The sequence below is a fragment of the Brienomyrus brachyistius genome, chromosome 19 (assembly GCF_023856365.1).
Source record: "Brienomyrus brachyistius isolate T26 chromosome 19, BBRACH_0.4, whole genome shotgun sequence".
Lineage (NCBI taxonomy): Eukaryota > Metazoa > Chordata > Actinopteri > Osteoglossiformes > Mormyridae > Brienomyrus > Brienomyrus brachyistius.
The window spans coordinates 5,787,340-5,805,501 of NC_064551.1; the positions used below are offsets into that span (position 1 = coordinate 5,787,340).

Consider the following 18,162-nt stretch of genomic DNA (forward strand, 5'->3'; position numbering starts at 1 on the left):
GTCATTAAGAAAAATATTTCGATGAAAAACATAACGCCTCGACCCATGGGATATGACATATGAATGAAAGTTGATATATTTGTCTATTTCACAGTCAATCTTTTTATTTTTATTGTATTATATTCTTATTCTTTTTTATATCGTTTTATGTTTTCTTTGTATTGACTATTTTGACCAGCACAATCGAGTGTGTGGGTGAAAAGGTATTTCGCTACACATTAGTACAGAGTGTGATTGTGTATGTGACAAATACCTTCAAACTTTAATAATAAATAAAACTATAGACCAAATTAATTGTCAACCAACTTTATTTATCACCAGGTACCCACTTCTCACAGAAACCCCAACAGAATGTTCTCTAAACCTATGAGTTTCTGATGGGGAAAAAAAATAATAAAATGACACTGCCCTCTTTTATAAATAAAATCATTTTCAACTTTGCATTTTAACCTGGTATACAGTGCAATAACAGACTCTCTGCCAATACAGCCTCATGGTTCGAAACGGGCACGCTAAGGGCTAAAACGGCTCCTTTTTAGCAAAAATGTGCATCTTTTATCATTGGGAAGGCAAATCAATGCACATTTCCATTTTCATTCTTAATAAGAGGCAACTACTCCATTCATGTGTGTGACTTAAGACAGTAGCTGTAAGCCGTTACGTAATCTCAGGGATTTACACCCCCTGTGCCACAGAAATAGACAATTTTTTTTTAAAGAGGCCTTCAGAACCACAGGGATTAGGCTGCATCTGAGCGCTTCCGTTCCACGGTGCTGTCAATGATTAAAGTGGTCGAATTTATAGCAGAGCGAGCGCAGAAAAACTCGCTGGGCAAGCGTACCACTATCGACACGGAAAATACCAGCATGAAAATGACCCCCCCAACTTCTCCCCAATAACAGAAAGAGCCAAAGAAAGGATTGCTTGTTTTTTTGCACTTATTCCATTATTTCACTTGGAATAACCAAACCCTGAAAGACATGTTTAAAACCCCAGAGTTACTTTTATCTGCTTATATTTTTGTATAATCTAACCTGCTACATAGCATTTTAAATAAAAAGGTGTAACCTGCTTCAAATTTTAAATGTTCTGAATGATTTCCTTAATGCTTAGTCTATAACAGTCAACTGCAGCTACAGGAACGTAATGGAGAATCCATGCTGAAATTGTCCCTAACCCTTAAACCATTACCCTTGACCTAATTGAAATACAAATGTAGGTGTAATGAAAACATGTAATGCTGAGATTTCTTGGCTTCCTGTGTCCGCAGGAACCCTTACAGATTCATGGAATTAAAGAAGATCGAGGGCGTCTTCCTGTGGTCTGGAAAGTGACTTGTAAATAAAACGAGCTGAAACTGAAGCTTATTCTCGATCCGGGGGAATATGAACCACGATGAACGGAACGTGTTCCGTGGTACCCGCCCTAGGATTATCGCACAGAACGAGTACGGAGATATATTAAAAAAAGAAGTACCCTGAAATCTGAGGAGAACATCTATTTGTGCTTTTAGACGACTGGATCTGATTGTGACTAAAACCAGAGAAGGCGAGTAAAGAGGTCATGTCCTGATGTCCACACTAAGAGGGTTAGGGTTAGGACTTCTTTGGGCAGTGCGATGTGGAGTCGGTGTTTAAAACCTCAATCATGGTTCTGGTTGTAGGAAATGCTTCTGCAACCGATGGAAGACTGTGGTACCAAACTGGAAGGCTTAAAGTAAAAACAAAAAATGTGTCAGTCGTTTACACATTGCGATGGTCCAAAGAGATGCTTATTCTTTCCACTGTGAATGTCATACAGCCGTTGCATTCAGTGGCCAGTTTATTAGGCACAGCTGTCTGTTCATGCAAACAGCCTGCTCCTTCAAACAGTGAATCATATAGCTGCAACTGAATACATACTGACAGCCTTTGGCTTGAGAGCGGGAAACGTGCTTAACCGAAATGATTTTGAACACCGTATGATTGTTGCTGCCGGAGGCGAATCCTAGAAATTAAGGCCTACCTGGAATTTTCATGCACTACAGTGTCTAGCGTTATTGAGAGGGTCAGAGAAGAATGGCCAGAACATTAAAGCTAACAGGGTGCAAAAACAGTGCAGAACAGATTATCTGAACACAGATCTCATCTAGCTTTGAAGCTGGAGACAAACAGGAGCTCCCATTACCGACTGGATGTATCTAAACTGCCTGCCCCTGCACACATGTGAACTTTACAGGACATCACATTTACGGAGCACACATACCATCACAACTAAGATCTTCGTATCTGAACATCCACATGCCCCCCCCCCCCCAACCTACCTCTTCAGATTCATCCAGTTCTTAGCTGTTTTAGTGAAGTTGTCGGGGCTGGATATTGTCAAGGCCTCAAAATCTAAGAGCTGAACAGAAAAGGAAAAATCGATTAAGAATTAACCATCAGAAACACAAATGAATGTCACCTGATGGTGCAGGAACCCAGAATAATATGAATGCTGGACTCATTCCCTCAAACACGAAGCTTGACTAGATTCTGATTATATGCGAACTTTGGCTTACTTAACAGTTTTTTCCCCAATGTTTGCAGCAATAAAGCATTTTTACAGTGTTAAAGTCTGGTCAGATAATATGTGAAGGTCTGAGAAAGTACAAACTGTATCTGGGCAGGTTCTGGAAAAGTGTGGAAATTTAACAGCCAAACTCCAACGGAGAAGAGTTACTGCTCTCTCGAGTGACTGATTTTTAAAAAGCGTAGTGTGATTGGAAGCAGCTGTGTTTCTCTGATAGCACCCAGGGGAGGCAAAAAGCCCCAAGTTGCTAGTTTTAATAATTCTCTCTTTGTCTAGGTTGTTTTTCCTTCTTCAATCACACTGTGTGAGCTGAGGACTGAGAACACCGAGTGTGAATACATTCATTCATAAAATACTTTTTGGCCAAACAACACGAGTAAGGCGAGATCAGAGTCAGCCAGCACCCAATGCAAATGTAGCCAAGGGTCTTGCCCAATGATGATTACTTGGCTGGTCTGTCAGTTTTTGTAACCTTATCAGATTTTGCTGCCATTGACACGATGCAATTGTGCTATGGCACACATTCTTTCCATGCTGTTTAATATCGAAAACAGTATCAATACGTTTACTACTCTGAAGTACAACTGACTCTTTAATGCTGATGTTACATTTGAAAACTGATAAAAACTTGTTATGTGAATGAATAACTATGGAGCCATTTTAACTAACTATGTTCAGTTACAGTGCAACAGAGAAATTCTAATTGGGTTGCATTATGTAGCATGATAAAGTTACTGGCTGCAAACTGCTAGATAGCCAACCTGATTCATGGATATACTTGAAATCCATTTGGCACATTCTTTAGTTATGGTCTATAAACCTGACTACCAGAGCAGCAGTTTGCAGTCATAATGCTTACAGGTTTCTATCCTAAACATATAAAATCCAGGAACGCAAAGCAACAAGCATTAATTTAGCTCACAATAACATCAGACACGCATGTTCTTTGCATTTGTGAAATCATAATTACATTTTAACTTGTATTACTGAAATGGGGAAAAAAAACCAGTAATTACCCAGCTGCAGTCCAATGCGACACAAAATTATCAGATTTTGATTTATTACAGGTGACCAATTGCCCATCTGCAGTCTCTCCAGGATGGATGTCCTGAGAAAATTATCCAAAACTGGCTTCGGGATTCGAACCCACAACCTTCCAGAGACTGTGACCAACCCTCCCCCATTAAGCCACATGAAATGAGCTACACACACAATAATCAACTTCATAGGTTCATACTGCATACAGTTATCAGATTGGAAACCAGTTCAACAGAAACCTGCTAAATCAGAAACAACAGTGTAGACTGAGACTGCTATGGCGCGTCGATTTCTGCCGTTTGTTTTTATTACTTAATTCTGTTATAGCTACTGAACATTACAGGACTGATCACCACCCGAATCATGAATACTCAGCTGGATCCTGGCGGCCCTGAAGAGAAAGGATGCCTCCCTGGTCTACTTCTTGTCACCCCGTGGTTACTGAGAGATGGGATTAGCAAAGATCGGCTTTTTATTCCAGCCGCTTGCTTCACTGATGCATGACTAAAGTCCTTGATCCCTAGTTCACTGCAGAAGCTGCCACAGCATCATTTGTTCTCTACAGACCGCAACGCTGCCAAGGCAGGAACTGATAGCTGGCAGGTTTGCATTATCATGCATTTCTAACGAAATATCCAAACAAACTAGGAGCAATGAATATAAATTATGTTTGAACTAAATTTCAATTACATTTTTTCCCCTCATAAAGGATTTTACTCTTTCATTTTTGCTAGTAGATGACAATCATTTACATTTCCTCTCAGGCAAATGAAGCACACTTCACACCAGCTGCCGGCTGAGGGCATTACTGGAAGATGATCCCGGCTCCCACACTATTATGGGCTATTTCATTCACTCCAACCACAGAGCAAGCTTGCCTAGCAAAAGCAGCTTGCTAACTGCACATTAAGAGGGCAGGAGAACAGAGGATCGTCTCTACAGCTCTCGCAGCAGGGATGCCAACCTCTCCCTGTGCAAAACTATTCCCAGGCAACATTTCAGTCATTACAAGCATTCCGGCAGTAACTGGATTAGCTAAACCAATCAGGAAGTCCACAAACAGACGACAGGAGCAGCCATTGCCCCCCCAGGCTGTCCTGAGTTCACAAATTAGCATGAGATTTAGGTTTGCGAGATAATATTGATGAGTGTGCAGTCATCTCCCACATCAGTGGCTGTGAAAAGGTCTGCATTATTGCCAGAACTTCTGTAACGTTCAGCAAACTGCCAGTTGTGGAGCAGAGAGGCCTGCTTATGGAATGAGCCTACAGGGAGAGTGAGAGGGAAAGGCTGCAGCCAGCGAGAAATCGATCAGGGGTGGAATGAGGAGGGTGGAAAGCTAAGGATGAGCAGGACCAAAGCTCCCATGCCTAGTAGAACCTTCAGACCAATACCACAACACAAACAGAACCTTTCACGCCTGCAGAGACCCATCTCAGTGTATTATATACACTGATACACAATAAACTGCTCCTAAGCATCAAAGGTGCATACTGATGATCAAACTTTACTTGCAAGTTTAAGTTGTAAGTAAAAAAATGAATCAATCAACTCATCATCTTATAAAGTGTCTTGAAATGATCGCAATTGGTCGAACGCTCATTAGGCATTCAGTCTGCTTTGACTGTATTTGTGAGTCCAGTTATTACTGCAAAATTTTGCATAACAAGATTTTGTAGGAAGCATCTATTGTGTTATAGTGGAAATGAGCGCGTGTGATCACTTACGGACTACGTAAAGTTATTCTTAATATAGAGCAGTGATCTAACTGGCAGGTTTGTATAGAGAGGCCACAAGATTTCAGTCTCAGTTTTCCATCTGTTATCTATTGATCGAACTTGTCGCTTACCTTTCCTTTCGGAATTTTTCCAATTACTTCCTTCCCGCTGGCCATCAGCGCTCCCATGACGACAGAGTACGCTACAACACTACAACAAGACAAACGGATTTATTAGCTGGGAGACCAATGTCTAAAGAGCTTATGATGCCCTTCAGCCCCATGGAAGTAGGGGACCCCGTAAGGGCCCTGGATACCGACCTGGACCCTCTCGATAGGGGCATTAGGTTACAGAAGTAGTAAACCAGGGAGAGGATCAAATTACAGACAGCATCTGCATCCTGCAAAAACAGCACGAACACAAGACACCTCGATCAGGGGATGCAGTCTGACTTCACTGCAAGGGTAAGGCCACAGCCTTGTGTGTGCGCGAATATCTATTAGCGTTACTGTATGCTTCTATTCGGAAAATGAATTCTTCAGATTTGTTTCCAGGCGGTGTAAGTGGGCCCGCGACCGGGGAGGAGGGCGAGGCCATCTGGGTTTTAGGAATGCAGCCTGCCCCCCACCTCCCCCCAAGCGATACTCCTCCTGCTTTACGAGTTAACATGTGGGAAGGATGGAATGTACACAACTAACGACCAGCACATCAGTCTGTCAGAAGATATCCTTGCGCATTTCTTACAAAGCCAAGACTGAGATATTCAGACAAACAGTATAACGGCAGGTCCAGGGTGAGAATTCTGGTTGGGGGGGGGGGGGGGGGGGGGATGCAGCGAGAGTATCGTACCCCAGGCTCCGAGGACAGCATAAGGGCTTTGCCCTTATTGGTAAGGTCCTTATAGAGTAACTCGATCTCGGACTGGTACTGCTGCGTGCGGTCCTCAGTGGTCTGGGAATCTATGGAGAACAGCATGTTTCCCACCCTGCCGACCACAAACACACGTAGGGGCGTCACTTCACACTCGCCAATGATCTGACTACGGAATTGAATGAGCTGCGAACGTGCGGAGACCGACCTGTCGCCCGTAATGGTGATGGTGAAGCCATCGTACTCTTTCCCAGGATCCTTTAAACTGGGAACCTTGGAGTTGACAGTGAAACCGTCCCGGGTTTTACTATTAAACTGCTTCAGGGGAGAAAAACGAGGGAAAATGAGTGGAAACCCAGATGTGATGACAGGATTTACGTGAAACGGCAAATAACGGCGGATGGTGAGACTGAGCAGCTTTGGTTCACCTTCATTATTGGAAGAAGGTCTTCTACCTTGTTGACATTTTCCAAAGCTTGTCTAACTTCAATTATTCCTCGCGGGTTATATGCTCTGAGGATTCATTAATAGAGGTTCACATATATTAACAGTTTTATATTTGTAATCCGTTCAAGATAAATTCAATTACAATTTGGCAGATGTTTAGCTCACAGTTTTGAATGAACTTTTCCTTAATAAAAACACAAATAACTAGTCTTGTTCCTCTTCTCTTATCTTATCTGAAGGTTTCTTGAGGTCACCTACCCATGGTAAACTAGAATCCGGTCTTTGATGAAGCGGAGTATATTATCAAAATAATCCAAGTATCGGATGTTGATGATCTGGCCTCTGAACGCGAAGAAAAAAAAAATATTCAGTTAAACTCATTTTTATAGGAAAGTCCTTGCCAACAGTCACCGGAGGACCGTTCTTACAAATAACAGCATCAAAGACTAACATTAAAACATCAAAAACGTCCTTAACCAGCAGGGATATATTTAAATTGAAAGGGTTGGCAGACTGGCTAAATAATCAGAATTTAGAATCTAGTGATCAATGGTCATTGTTGACACGCCACAGCACACAACAAAGAAATGTCTCCTCTGCATTTAACCCATATGTGACATCGTGACATAGCAGGGGGCAGCTAATTCAGCACCCGGGGAGCAGTGCTTGGGGGTGGTACCTTGCTCAGGGTACCTCAGTGGTACCTTGCTAGTCGGGGATTCGAACCTGCAATCTTTCAATCACAAGTGTGCTTCCTTAACCATTAGGCCACCACTGTCCGCGGTACTACGGTAACCAGATGCTACGTTTTACAAGCTCAGCTTCAGAAGGTACCTGATGAGGTTAATGTGGTTATTGAAGCCTCTACTGAGGCTTCTGGCTGGCATCTGGTCCAACCAGAGCACGGGCTGGTCCGGATCGGCGATTCTGCCAAACAAGCACAGATCCAGCTTTATATAACTGAAGAATTATTAATGTGACTACAGGAGACAATGCGACATGACTGTAAAGCACACGTTAATTAATACTCCATTTTCTGAGATAACGTGCACCGTATATGCAAATGCTGCGATTTTCTGTGCCTCACATACAGTGTTAGGGAATTTACCCACAAAAGTAATCTTTTACAGACAGGGGTGGAAAATTGAGGTCTAGAAAGCACAAACTAGACCAAGGTTTTGTTTCAGCCAACCAGTTGAATACTCTGTGATTCTTTATACTCAACTCGCTAGTTGAAACAGAACCTTGGTCTGAATTTATACTCTGGGCCTGAACTTTCCACCTCGGTCTGTAATAAATTACTTTTGCGAGTAACTTCCCCAACGCTGCTCACAGTCCACGGAGGCCTCATCGATCTGTGATGAAGAGCCTTGTCAGAGGGGGCGTCTCCACCTCCCTGGAACGCCTCGCCTTTTCCTACCTCCTCCATTTCACCGCGATGTCGAACATGTCCCTCCACTGCATCGGCCGGGTTTTGCCGTTGACTCGCACCTTGGAGTTGCTCCAGGTTCGCTGCATGGCCTGCATGACCTCTATGGTCGCCAGGCCCATGGCTGCAGATGAGATTACATTACATTGATTGTCATTACAAAAGGCATCTACACTCAACCCAAGCCACGCTGCCCTCAAAACGCCATCTACGTCAACGTCGCCTTCTGACCCAGCAAAGGAACAACCAAACCCACAGCCTCATCTGCTCTCACACAGACTGACCTCTCACGCATGTTTTGGATATCGCTCATCTTACAACTGCTGCCAGCTGCTGCAGACCTTCTAAAGAATGTAGACTATCGAAAATCCTCCTGAGATAGCCCTAACATTACCTTTTAATACAACAGTGCAGACCTTCTGCCAGGAATTCAAAACTGTCTCTAATGACCTCCATATGGTTGCAGTAAAACAATACTGTTACTTTATCTAAGACAGACACAGGACTCGCAAAACACTTGCATGGATCAAAGTACTCGTGTCAAATACTGCTGTGCCTAAAGTGACCCAAAATGATTTTTTTTTTTATCACCTTGGGATGCATGAAAGCTCTGGTCCTGCTCTTCCTTATGTTTTTAAAACATTTTAACCATCACCACCAAACAAATTACAATATCCAATGGTAACCACCGGAATTTGCATCGCCTTTCATAACTGTATTTAACTTTAGCAGATGTACAGTGTATTATATATTTAAATGAAATGCAGATGTTTTTTTTCAATGGGAGTTCTATGGAGCACTTGGCAAGAAGAGGTAAACAAAGCAGAACACTGATAACAATAATTTCAGACATGACCTTGAAATCCTTAAGTGCTGCACTTTGTTTAGAGATTTGAATTCATTAGATTCTTGCTATGTTTGGAAGAGGTTGTGTTTTCTTGCTCCAGCACAGGTTATACTAGTACCCGGGCATTTATTGGAAGTTCGGCCTAGCTGTCCTTATGCCTGACTGACTGACTATTCGACAGCTGTGCATTCGTAACGTGCCCTTCGTCTCTGTATGTCGCGCTGAACGGTATCTGCTAGATACATAAACGCAAAGGAATGCAGCTGTGCCCACCTCTGTGTAGCCGCAGGTTTGGGAGAAACCCCGGCGTGTTGTATTGCATAAGGGCACCGAGATGATCGGCAGTGCAAATAAGCTTCTGCACTTCTGCATTATAGCTTTCGAAGTTCTGAGGTAGAACATCCCTGAGGTGACAGGAAAAGAGGGTTAGGGTTAGGTGACAGTGGTCTGGCACAGACTCCCGCCAAGTATTTATTGATTATGAGGGAAATTCCAAGCACTTTCAAGATGTCACATCCATGACGCTGATGTCACATCCATGACGCTAACAAAATGCTATGCATTTATAGCATGCAAATTAATTTATGTATTTTGATGATTTGCCTATATTCAACTGAAAAGGTTACATGAAAACAGACAATTGCCTCATTGTTAGTGAGCCTATCCACGCTCTGAGGCACTTTGTTTACCAATATGGGCCTAAATGTCACAACTATAATGCTGGAATTGTCCATGGACATTCTGCTTTTGATGCTTTAAATATAACATATAACACAAAAACACTCACTTTATGTGTGGCTGCAACCCAGGCTGTTCCTCATATTCTTCTATAAGGAAAGGAAGGTTTTTAGCCCAGTGGTTCTTAAAGTTTCCTGGAAGATCTTGATCGACGTTGTACTCCGCCACAGGCATATCGAGATGGGAGTGCATATAGCGAGAATATTCTGTCAAGAAAAAGATTTTAAAACCTTAGGGAGAAGGAGGGGGGGAAGAATGAAGGACAAATGAATTCCACAGATGACAGAAGACGCCTCTGGGTGGCGCTGATTACCTCGGAGGTACTTCACTTTGAGATACTCGGAGCTGGTCTTCTGGCCTGGCAGAGGGTCATTCAGCATCACTTTGGTCTGCGCTTTAATGCCTTCGTAGAACTGGCCCATCGCCACGTGACTCAGGCCCTTCATGTACTGGCAGACCTCGTTGTAGGGCTCCAGCTGTAGACATCTCTGCAAGAAACATGGACATCACTCTTAGTGGGAAATACTTCCCTTCAAGGACAAGAGCCTCAGTTCACGTACATTAATGCAAATGAAGATGGAACTGGGGTGCAGAATCTTATAGAAAGTCGAGACAGGACTGCAGAGGCCGATATGCTATTTGTACCAGATAAATCTGATTTGTCTGGTTCAATGGACACGACAGCATGAAGGACATTCGTGAGATAAATATTTCAGCCAGATGTCAAAGCCATCAAGCATTAGTCACACAAACATCCCAATAAGGAACAGAGTAGCAGGCCAACACGTCGAGACACAACAGGCAATAAGTTGCAAGGTGATAAACAAGCCAAGACCAGCAAGCCTGACTGGTAACAGCGTCGGTATAGATCAGTGTTTCTAAATCTGGTCCTTGTGGACCCACAGTCAGTTCATGTTTTTGCTGCCTCCGAGCTTCCTGCCACAGTCCACAACAGGCTGGACGGAGAAACACATGCATAGAGAAGCAAGAGAACAATGACAGTATTACACCTGAAGGAGAGACCCCACAAAAGCAGCTTTATTACGGGAGATGCATTTGGTACCTTGAAGTTGCCGATGGCCTCCTGGATGCTGCCGTGATGGTAGAGCATCATGCCCCGGAGCTGCAAAGACTGAATGTGGTTCTGGTTCAGCAGCAGGGCCTTCCGGAAGCTCTCCATGGCTGCTTCAAAGTCGCCCAGCTCCCTACACACGCCCAGAGATAAACCTTCAATGTACTTTCAATACTACGACAGTGTATTGTCCGCGTGTGTATCCATCTTCGCATTCAAATCCCATTCCGCAAGCAAGTTCCACGTTTTCCATCTCTCCATGAACGCAGTGCTAAAACTGGATGAACTGCTTTTCGTTGCCTCGCTTCCGTTTCCCGCCTCTCCACTGGCGGACTATAAAAGACCCCTCACCACCCCATCTGATAGCTTTTTGCTTATGCTCATTGTCTTATTGTTACGATCTGTTTTGGCTCATGATTCTCGCGTCTTTAGGACTTTGATTTGGTTTTGGTTATTCGGTATGGTATATATGGTACTTGTTTACCCGTTTTGACTAGTCTGGTTACCTACGGATTAGATTTGGTTGCCCGTGCAAATACTGCATAAATATTTTGTGTGTGTGTATATATATATATATATACATACACACACACACACACACACACACACACACACACACACACACACACACACACACACACACACACACACACACACACACACACACACACACACACACACACACACACACACAGGTTAGTGATTGTCTTTTGTGTTACTTTTCTTTTGAGTTAGGGTCGTTTTTGTTGGTTCACGTGTAGGTAATTGACTGGGTTTTGTATATTGTTTATTGTTTTGGCCTTTGTCACTCCCAAAGTTCACTCTGGTGTGTCACACCCCCTATCCCTATATTTTCATAATACATCCTTTCTAAATTGTAATCCCATTCCCACCCCCATCCCCTCTTCTCATCGCTGCTAGACTGGGGCGCAACAACAGTCATTCTATACATGCAAACCCACTCTACATTCTGCTGGTCAGGGTCACCATCAAAACCAGTAGCACAGGCAGATGCGAAAAGGCCTTTACCTGTAAGCCTGTCCAAGGCTTTTGTATGCATCTATGAAGTCTGATTTTAACACAAGAGCTTCCTTAAACGTCTCTATGGCCTCCTGCAAGAAGAGGCAACATCTGATTGATATAAAGGGCTGCCGTGAGCTTCCAACAGCCACAAGACTTTAATCACAACACCTGATGAATGGCAGTCAAAACCTTCACCTTAAGCATTCCTCTGTGGAAGAAAGTTAAGCCCTTATACAACATTGCAATAGGCTGATTTTTTTTCAGGTCCAATGACTGCTGAAAGTCCTCCAGAGCAGCAGTGTAGTCCTGTATGAAAGAGGCAGAAAAGGTACGTAGCATCACCATTCAACAGGAAATTGAAAATGTTTTACTAATTATTTTGGCCTGCTAAGCTTGAATGGACTGCCACCAACTGAAATCTTCTTTATTGGCCTGTGGATGCTTTAACCCCAATGATTTCTAAAGGTGCCAGTTTTACACTTTAGAAATTAATATAAATGAATTTCTTTTCTTTTTATTGAAGTAATTCAGGATGCTTCAATTCAAAAAGTACCACAACAGACCTTGCAGGAATTTGAACCTACAATGTTTTGGATCACCTGAAAGGGCACAGCTGTGCTCAGCTCATGGTCCAAGGCAAACCGTCTGTGGTTTAGCCTGGGCGAGTCTGCCGAAGAATGCTGGCAGGACTGAAGCCAGCAGACCTACCTCAGACACGAATAACAGAGTCCCCCTGTGCCTGTAGAGGCGGGCCGAGGGCTCCAGCTGGATGGCTTTGGAGAGGTCGCTCAGGGCCTCGCTGATCCGTCCCAGCGGGGAAAGTATCTGCGAGCCGGTCAGGGTAAGGGGTCGGTTAGTCTCGGCTGTATTTTAACAGATTCATTATGAGAACGCAGCATGACGTGCTGATCGTGAGGTCTCCATGGCAACATGCCATAGATCAGCAAAGGAAGGATCAGCCCAGAAAAGCTCGGGAGACCGTAACGACCCCGGGTCTCAAAACGGATAGTGATGGATAGGAATGCAAATCCTCTGACATCCTTTTAACAATGTGAGCAAAACAAGATCCTGACACCAAGTCAAATCCCTTGGCCTTCCCCCGGGTGACGCCCTGCGTGATCCTCACCTCTGCCCGCTGCTCATAGACCTCCGGTTGGCTCGGCTCCAGGGTGATGACGCGGCCTAGCTCATACAGCGCCAGGTCTGCATTCTTAATATCCTGCGGATGGAGAGAGACAGTCTCGTCCCGCATTGAGAAACTCCGACGCGACCTTGCCCGCGATCGACCGTCATCGCCAGTGCGTTGCCGGCTTAGTGACGCTCCCAAGCGAGAGCGTCGTGCCAAGCAAACTGCAGCTGCATCTTTCTTTATGGCATATAAGCTAAGTTCTTCGCTGTGTAAGAAAAGAAAAAAAAAAAAAAACCTTGCTGTCCTCATCACTTTTGTGACGGTGGAGAGAAGCAGCGTCAAAGCAGCTTACCTGTAAACTTTTCTTTCCGTAAGCTATCCCCCGACCATAGATGGCACTGACCAGCTCTGGATCCCCCTGCATCACCAATCAATCCAAAGCAAAATTAAGGCCTCGACCCACCGGTCAACACGATATTACCATCATACAGATGTAAGGCTTATGATAAAGCTCAGACTCAAGTGTCACTGACAGAATTTACAGTATAAACACACTGGTTTGAAGTTATAAATTGTTACAGACCTGCAATAGCAAGGAGAAGTGTTTGACGGCTTCATCATATAGGCCATTTCCAATAAGCACGTAACCTATTGCTGAGTGAGACAGGCATATAAGGACAACTGGAGAGCTTTTGTACAATATAAACATCTGAAATACAACAGATTATCAGTTAACCTTTTTTCTATCTATTTAACTATTTTTACCTGTTTAACACTTACCTAACTCCTCATTTATGTTTGGGTTCTCAACAGCGAATGGGAATCGCTTCTGCTCAATGAACAGCTTTGCTTGGCTCTGGTGGGGAAAAAAAAAAGTTTAACAAAAATGCCCATAGAAATTAAAACGTGTGTGTATGTAAACATTAAACATTTTGTTGAGCATTGGTATTATGTTCATGTCAATTTTACAAAAGCAGATTTCCAGTGCATTATGACAAATGCTAAACAAGGAAGACAATCTAATTTCTGCTTCTGATAAATTATAGAGAATACAGGGTTCCTGCTTTGCCTAAAACGCAGACTTAGCTACCGCAAAGCAGTTTGCAGCATGCATTCACAGTGATGCGCTGTGTTCACTGTTGGAGACCCCTAGTCTAATATTGTCAGCTGAGTACTTATTCACTGACAAAAAAAATAACCAAATAAAATAAGCTTTTACCAGAATCTTCTCTGCATTCAGCGAAAAGACTGATTCACAAGCAGCACTGCCGGCTTCCTCACAGTCTGGATCTTCAAGCTGGAGCGCGGATGACTCTTTACAGTGAGAGAACATGCATATTAATACGGCTGCTGCAGTGAGGACCAGTGGCCAGTGTATAAAACACACAACCCTGTCCCATTAATATTACAGTCGACACAGCCATCGCTTAGGCTTTTGAATGGCCATATTTTCACCAAACCTGGAACTGCCCACTATAGGACTTCCCTTGGAAACTTTACATTAGCATAAAGTCTAAACTACACAATTCAAAGTAAACCATAAAACTGTTTTGCCACTGTCCTTTTATTATTTCTAAATATAATACAATAAAACTGAATACATTTCCAAACATTTATAATTTTTTTTTTTTTTACTTAATTGTACTGCGTTGTTTATAATCGGAAGCTTAACATACTGTCATTATATTAACCGGAAACTAGGAAACCGGGAAAACAGTGGAATAAATATGACAAGATCTAAAATTCAATCATGATAGTTTTAGTTAAAATCGCATTATGTTGTTAGTTTTACTTGGCATACATGAAAACAGTGAAGCAGAAAACAGTAATGAATAAGTAACTGGATGGTCTACGAGAGCTCAGCACCACATAATACCGAGGACTGAATACTGCTGGCGTGTTATCAGACCATTGCAGACAGCAGCGTTTTAACAGTTAGTTCGAGTCTGTTTACCTCCCAAATGTGATTCATTTACGGTGGAATGTAATAGATGAAGTTTGTGTGGCTACCTACAGCAAAGTTAAATCATTTGCTTTAGCAGAGTCGTCGTGTAAGAAAAGCCATGCCTTGCTACAACCGATGTTTCTTAACCGAAAGATTCCTGCGCTTTCACTAGCCTAACAGATGTCAATTACACGCCGACCCCCTGCTCCTGATCGTGGTGAGCCGTCTGGCCAGAAAGCGATCTAATGTCAACGGATACGGAAGTGTTTTAGATGCCTCTATTGCATTACGGCGAGTGACTTAGGAGGACGTGGCAAAACTGTAAATAAAACCTCACCACAATCTCCGGCATATTCTTCCCACTCGGAGGGAGAGTTACAGCCATGCTTGTGCAGCTCACTGTTGAAGAACGTAAGAGTAGAAAAGTGCTCGGTGGAAAAAATCGCTTGGCACAAACATTGTAATGAAAGCGCAACCACAACAGCACCCCGGCCAGCAGGTGCCATGTTGTGTTTTATGAGCAGGTTAAAAGCGCTGGTGCATGGGTAATGTAGTTCTTTGTTGCTGACTCCTTCCGCTCCAACGGCATAAAGTAGGTGACGGGAAATCGACACTAAAGACTACATTTCCCAGGAAGTCTGGCGCTGCAGACCCACCTCCAGGTTGAGTCCAGGAAGTCGGGACTGAAGTAGCCGGCTGACAGTTGTGTACGCGGAGAATCTCAGAATGGAGCAGGCACCGTTTAGATGCATAGAGTGTAACGCAGATGCCCATGAACTCTACAGAGATTACAGAAATGGGATTTTGAAAATTACGATATGCGTAAGTATTGGTTTAAATCGAGGAGATGGTAGTGGAAGCAAGGGATCAGTTTTTAAGTGAGCTACGAAATGAGCATTGCGCTGTCCAGTATGTAACTCAAACTACAGAAAAAACGTTGGTACTTTATTAAACATTATGGAAATACTTATGTAAAACTCTAGTATTTGGGATCTGTCGGGGGGTCTCTTGGATAAATTGAGTGCAGTACAATCTGTTGATCTTTTGCTGTGAGATGCATCCTTTCTTTCAGGAATCGTGCCGGAAGCCCGTGGACAAGTACATTGAATATGACCCAGTGATCATTCTAATCGATGCAATATTATGCAAGACTCAAGCGTTCCGACACATTTTATTTAATACCAAAATAAATGTGAGTTTGTAATTGTTGTAAGACCCTACATATTGGAGTATTGCCATTTATTATATTAGTTCTATCCCATAGTGAATCATTACTGTTTTATATCATATTTAAAATACATTGCAGATTCAGTGGCTCCGGACTCCATTTGTCCCACTGCTCTCATTATTGCCTAATAGTCCTAATGCTCTCATTATTCATGCCAGTGCCTCGATTCCCTTTTCTACAGATTCATGGGAAACTGTGTGTTTTCTGCCTACTCTGTGAGGCGTATCTGAGGTGGTCGCAGCTACCAGGGTCCGAAAAGACTGTTGACCCCGCGGATATCATCCGATATACCAAAGAATGGGATTTTTATGGGATGTTCGGTTTGGCAGCCCTGGGTATGTAGGCGACATGTTGTTAGACACACCCAGGGTTACGTACTAGTTTGACGGTAGAGGTGGGATGCATGTGAGATTCTCTTCTTCTCAGTTCAAAGGTTTGTGCCCTGTGATCGGGTTTGACCCTGCGTGGTTTTCCTGGGCGGGTCCCTATCTTTCAGAGTTGGGTGTTTTCCTCGGAGGCGTGCTTGCTTTCCTGTGGCTCCTGCAGCGGTTCCGGAGGGCACACCTGAAGCCGCAGTTGCTGTTCGAAGCCCTGTTGCTGTCCTGCTATGGCAAGCTGCTGCTCATACCCGCTGTCATATGGGAGCATGACTACTCACCATTATGTTTTGGGCTTATCCGACTCTTTGTGCTCGCCTCCAACTCCCAGGCTATTCGAGGTAGGCATTAGGGTCCAGGCGATTATGGAATCCTGTCGAGTTACTTACATAATCGTTTAAGTCTAGATTAAAAATATACCTCTATATTAGGCAACATATTTAAGCAGCAGAATATTTTACTGTAGCACGTAATAATGCAGCATTATCCAAAAAACAACGGGTGTTGCCTTTTTAATCACATTGACTCATGATTTGAAAAATAATTGAGTATAAAAAGCTGAACTGATTCACAGTGTAATGAGTGTGAGTAGAGATATGTGCCACATGGAGGCGCTATTTCTTCGTTCAATATCCATTAAAAAAAAGACTGGGTCATTTTTAGTCATTTAAAACATACAGAGAAAACTGACTTTTTATTACTTGTTAAATACCTTCTGTTTTTATTATAACCTGTTTTCTCACCCTTTTAGTTATTTTGAACATCAGCAGAAGACTGTCGATCATGGCGGTGTTCTTTGGTTTGCTGCTGGAAACTGGTATGGCAAAAAGGATTCACACTCTGCTGTGAAGCATACAGGAACCCCTTTGGTTCTGGTGTTTGGACCCACCTGTGCTTTTCAAGACTGGACCTGCAGAGACACTTGAGTCGGCCCTGTGGCAGAGACTCGATTGACCGGAGTTAATAAGCGCCGGAGTTCTTGGTATTATTAAGTATCGCATTTTCTGTGCCCCTTGACGTACTTAGCTAGCGTAGGGGAAACTTTGTAACATTTGTGGAATTCGGAGATTAAACAATATGTCAATTGACGAAATTCACATTTTTAAGCAGTTTATTACTAAATATTATTACAAGCAGCAACTTAAGTTTGCCGACATGGAGGAAAAGAACTGCCCAACACTGAATCGTGGGACAGCACATGGAAGGATAGAAATGTGTTCTACTTCATAATAGTCTGATTATACTTTAAATGTGACATATACATGTCATATTTTAGTTGTCAGTGGTTATACCATCCATCCATTTAATAATTTATTAATTTTAGCTTCACAGTGAGGTTTATTCTTTTATATAAATGGTGAATATAGTTTAAACCATGGGCAAAGAATTGTTGGTTAGTGTTTATTGCACACTGAGCTGTAACCAGTGTGTGAAACACTAAAGGATTTTTTTTTTCATTAATGTTACTTTGAGATTTTTAATAAAGTTTTTTTCCCCCCCATAATTCACATCTGGAAAGTTACTCCGACTCATGGATGGAGCACCGCTGTGAGGTGTGTCCTTTTTGGAAGGACAGGGTAGGACTATAGCTTTTATTTCAGCTAACTGCCCTGTGTTTGTACTGAAATTAGCAACAATGTAGAGAATTTCCCGAGCGTTTCGCAAGAAGGCTGTCAGCTGAAACTCAGCCTTTGTTGAGAACAAATAACCCCCCCAGAAGCAAACGCCGCAGTCAGGCGTGAGACATACAG

General features: G+C 43.0%; 2 protein-coding genes across 3 annotated transcripts; one reads left to right on the forward strand and one right to left on the reverse strand.

Moving 5' to 3' along the window:
- Positions 1-290: 290 nt before the first annotated feature.
- ttc13 (tetratricopeptide repeat domain 13) lies at positions 291-15,344 on the reverse strand. 2 transcript variants are annotated; one of them, XM_048985653.1, is made up of 23 exons: positions 15,144-15,344; positions 14,081-14,175; positions 13,642-13,717; positions 13,445-13,515; positions 13,214-13,279; positions 12,859-12,951; positions 12,441-12,557; positions 11,928-12,038; positions 11,739-11,821; positions 10,701-10,842; positions 9,951-10,125; positions 9,687-9,843; positions 9,173-9,303; positions 8,044-8,176; positions 7,458-7,550; positions 6,882-6,965; positions 6,605-6,689; positions 6,385-6,491; positions 6,156-6,291; positions 5,627-5,706; positions 5,438-5,516; positions 2,303-2,382; positions 291-1,710 (listed from the first exon to the last, which is right to left on the reverse strand). In XM_048985653.1, exons 1-23 carry the CDS (start codon positions 15,310-15,312, stop codon positions 1,596-1,598), a joined length of 2,478 nt encoding a protein of 825 aa, XP_048841610.1. In that variant the 5' UTR covers positions 15,313-15,344; the 3' UTR covers positions 291-1,595. The 2 variants fall into 2 exon arrangements, with proteins under 2 accessions (XP_048841610.1, XP_048841609.1); XM_048985652.1 differs by having other exon boundaries at positions 6,385-6,494.
- Positions 15,345-15,377: 33 nt separating this feature from the next.
- On the forward strand, positions 15,378-17,915 carry arv1 (ARV1 homolog, fatty acid homeostasis modulator). Its single transcript, XM_048985666.1, has 5 exons — positions 15,378-15,628; positions 15,879-15,998; positions 16,216-16,369; positions 16,531-16,752; positions 17,163-17,915. Exons 1-5 carry the CDS (start codon positions 15,533-15,535, stop codon positions 17,258-17,260), a joined length of 690 nt encoding a protein of 229 aa, XP_048841623.1. The 5' UTR covers positions 15,378-15,532; the 3' UTR covers positions 17,261-17,915.
- Positions 17,916-18,162: the final 247 nt, after the last annotated feature.